The following is a 2500-nucleotide window of genomic DNA, read 5'->3' on the forward strand; positions in this document are numbered from 1 at the left end:
GCTCTTTTTTGGAGTTGTAATCTTTTGTTTCTGTAATCAGTTACTCTTTTTTTCAAATCTTTGTATAAATTGGAGATTTTTTTCATTTTTGTTGTTTTTGTTGTAGTCATTGGTAGGTTGCTTAGTTGCTTGGCTGGCTGGTTGATATGTGATAGTTTTAAGGATAACAGTCCTCAATACCTGATTAATAATAACTAAAGTACTATATTAAAGGTTTAGCAGGGGCATAGCCCAAAATTTAAGAATGGGGTATGCCTGTTAATGAAAGAGGAGTCTATGACACTTCTCTCGCATATCTTGTAGGATGTGTTTACCTTTGTGTTTTGATGAGAGCTTACTGAAGTCAGTGGTTAGCTTTTCAACAATAAATATGGGGTTCACAATTAATGTCTTCTGGGGAAAATACATGCCCAACACCACTTTTCCCTCTCACTGAAATCAAAGGGGATATCTAATGCATTCAGTTCCTGTTCTCTCATTTGGCATATTCAGCTATGGGGTTTAGGGAGAGGGTAGCAACCATTAGTCAGAATGTAAAGATCTTAAAGACACTTGTTCACTTACTGTCGGACCAAGGGCTGGTGTATAAATTAGGCAGAATGGGCATCAGAAGTACTAAGGTGCAAAGGACTCTATGCCCTGTGCCCCTTTTATTGTACAACTGGGCTGAATTGTATGTTTGAAGAATATACAGATTCAAAATGAGAGAAAAATAATTGTCTGCCTAAGTAATTGTAGAATTGGAACCTAAAAGGTTAGATGTTATATATATATTTTTTTTTAATGATAAGTGGATGACTATGTAGAGTGGGCAGCTTTTATAAAATCATTACTAAGGATGATCAAAAAATGGTTGAAAAGTTCTGATTTGTATCATGTGCTGGCGCAGCGGTAAGGTGCTGGTCTAGCAATCTTGCTGATCTGCGTTAAAATCCCACGCCCAGCCTGTGAACCGTAACCCTGGCCATTCCTTGCACATGGGGAGATTTGGGCAAAATAAAATAGACAGTATGTCCCAGCAAAGAATATCCATTGTAACAAATGGAATTAAAACTAAATCTTAAATCTTAAATCAAACATTATAATTAATTTTGTTGTCATTTTAAGCCTTTTAGGAAAATATTCTTTATTTTATCTAGATATAGAAGATATTCTTTAAGTTCTCACAGTATTTGGCATTCAAACTTGTATCAGCCCACTTATTTTATGTATGATTTTTATTTTTCCCTCTGTTTTTATTCGATTTTTTAACAATCAAGCATCTAGAACTCACAATTTAAGGATTCACTTAAAATCTTTTATTCAGATATCATAACCTTATATTGGCATCTCCTCTCACCCCACACTCAGAGTCAAGCCCTGTCACCTGAGAATATCAGTACACTGGAAGGAGAAATGTGTGAGCTTCTGGCAGTTCTCAGAGATGATGCGGTGTCATTAGTGGATTCATTTGATATCCATGATCGTATCCTTGGCTCAACTCTTGGATGTTGGGATGGCAACGTCTATCACAGGTATGTATGATTTTTTGCTTTCCCCCTTTTTTCAGCTATCATTTTCTTGAATTCAATTTTAAATTGTTATAGATGAAGGGGTAGATTTGTATGTGCATAATATATACACATTTCTCTTTTTTCATAAAGATGTAAATGTTATTCAGAGGTACAGTTATACAACATGAAATATTTTAATGACCTGCCATGATAATCCAAACTCTTTCTCTAAATATATTTTAAAGTTTGTTTAGAAATGGGATTAGTCATCATAAGATGAAATGCTTATTTCAATTGGTCAGTGGTAATTGATTTACTTTGTTGATGACCATTTTCCAATGTTTGACTAGTTGATTAGGTTTATAGTTTGAAATATGGTATTGATATTAATGTATATTTAAGTTACTTCAGTCACCTATGACCTCTGAAGTGCACATTGCTCTGTAGGGAACCATATACAGTATACTTCCTCTACCAGTACAGTATCTGTAATCAGGCATTGCATTAGTTCTTAACTATTCTTTCTCTTGCAGGATGTTCAGCGAAGCCCAAAAGAGCCCCATGAATCAAACTGACGTCCCAGAAGCGTACAGCAAATACCTGCGACCTCTTATGAAGGCTAACCTTTAAAGGGACATAGGTAGTTGTGACTTTGTAGTGAACATGTGTGAAAGCCCATTTCTTGTAATAGGTCTTTTGAAATGTTTGCAAATTTTGGAGTTCGTCTTATGAAATATTTGCAGATTCATAATGGGTCTTGTGAAATATTTGCTGACATTTTGTAGCTAATCTTCGTAAATATCTAGAACATTGTGAGGGGAGTCTTGAGATTTGTTTTAACTTTGTAGTAGATCTTAAGAAATGTTTGAAGCAACAGCATAAAAGTGGCAAAATTTTGTTAAATTACTTAACTGCACAAGCACTGCATTTTTTCTTTATTAAAGTGAGAGGATTTTGATCAGATTAAAAGAGCACAATTGAACTTCATGTTCTAATTGTATATTTGC

General features: G+C 34.6%; 1 protein-coding gene across 4 annotated transcripts in view; it reads left to right on the forward strand.

Moving 5' to 3' along the window:
- The window catches only part of ACOX1 (acyl-CoA oxidase 1), a 24343-nt gene that overhangs the window by 21400 nt on the left and 443 nt on the right, over positions 1-2500 (forward strand). For all 4 annotated transcript variants that reach the window (XM_070118864.1, XM_070118862.1, XM_070118865.1 and 1 more), the window contains exons 14-15: positions 1351-1514; positions 2027-2500. The exon at positions 2027-2500 is cut by the window's right edge and continues 443 nt beyond it. In XM_070118864.1, the coding sequence (XP_069974965.1) occupies positions 1351-1514; positions 2027-2123 (261 nt within the window). In that variant the 3' untranslated portion in view covers positions 2124-2500. The remainder of the gene's footprint in view (positions 1-1350; positions 1515-2026) is intronic.

This window comes from Penaeus vannamei, chromosome 43 (assembly GCF_042767895.1).
Source record: "Penaeus vannamei isolate JL-2024 chromosome 43, ASM4276789v1, whole genome shotgun sequence".
Classification (NCBI taxonomy): Eukaryota; Metazoa; Arthropoda; class Malacostraca; order Decapoda; family Penaeidae; genus Penaeus; species Penaeus vannamei.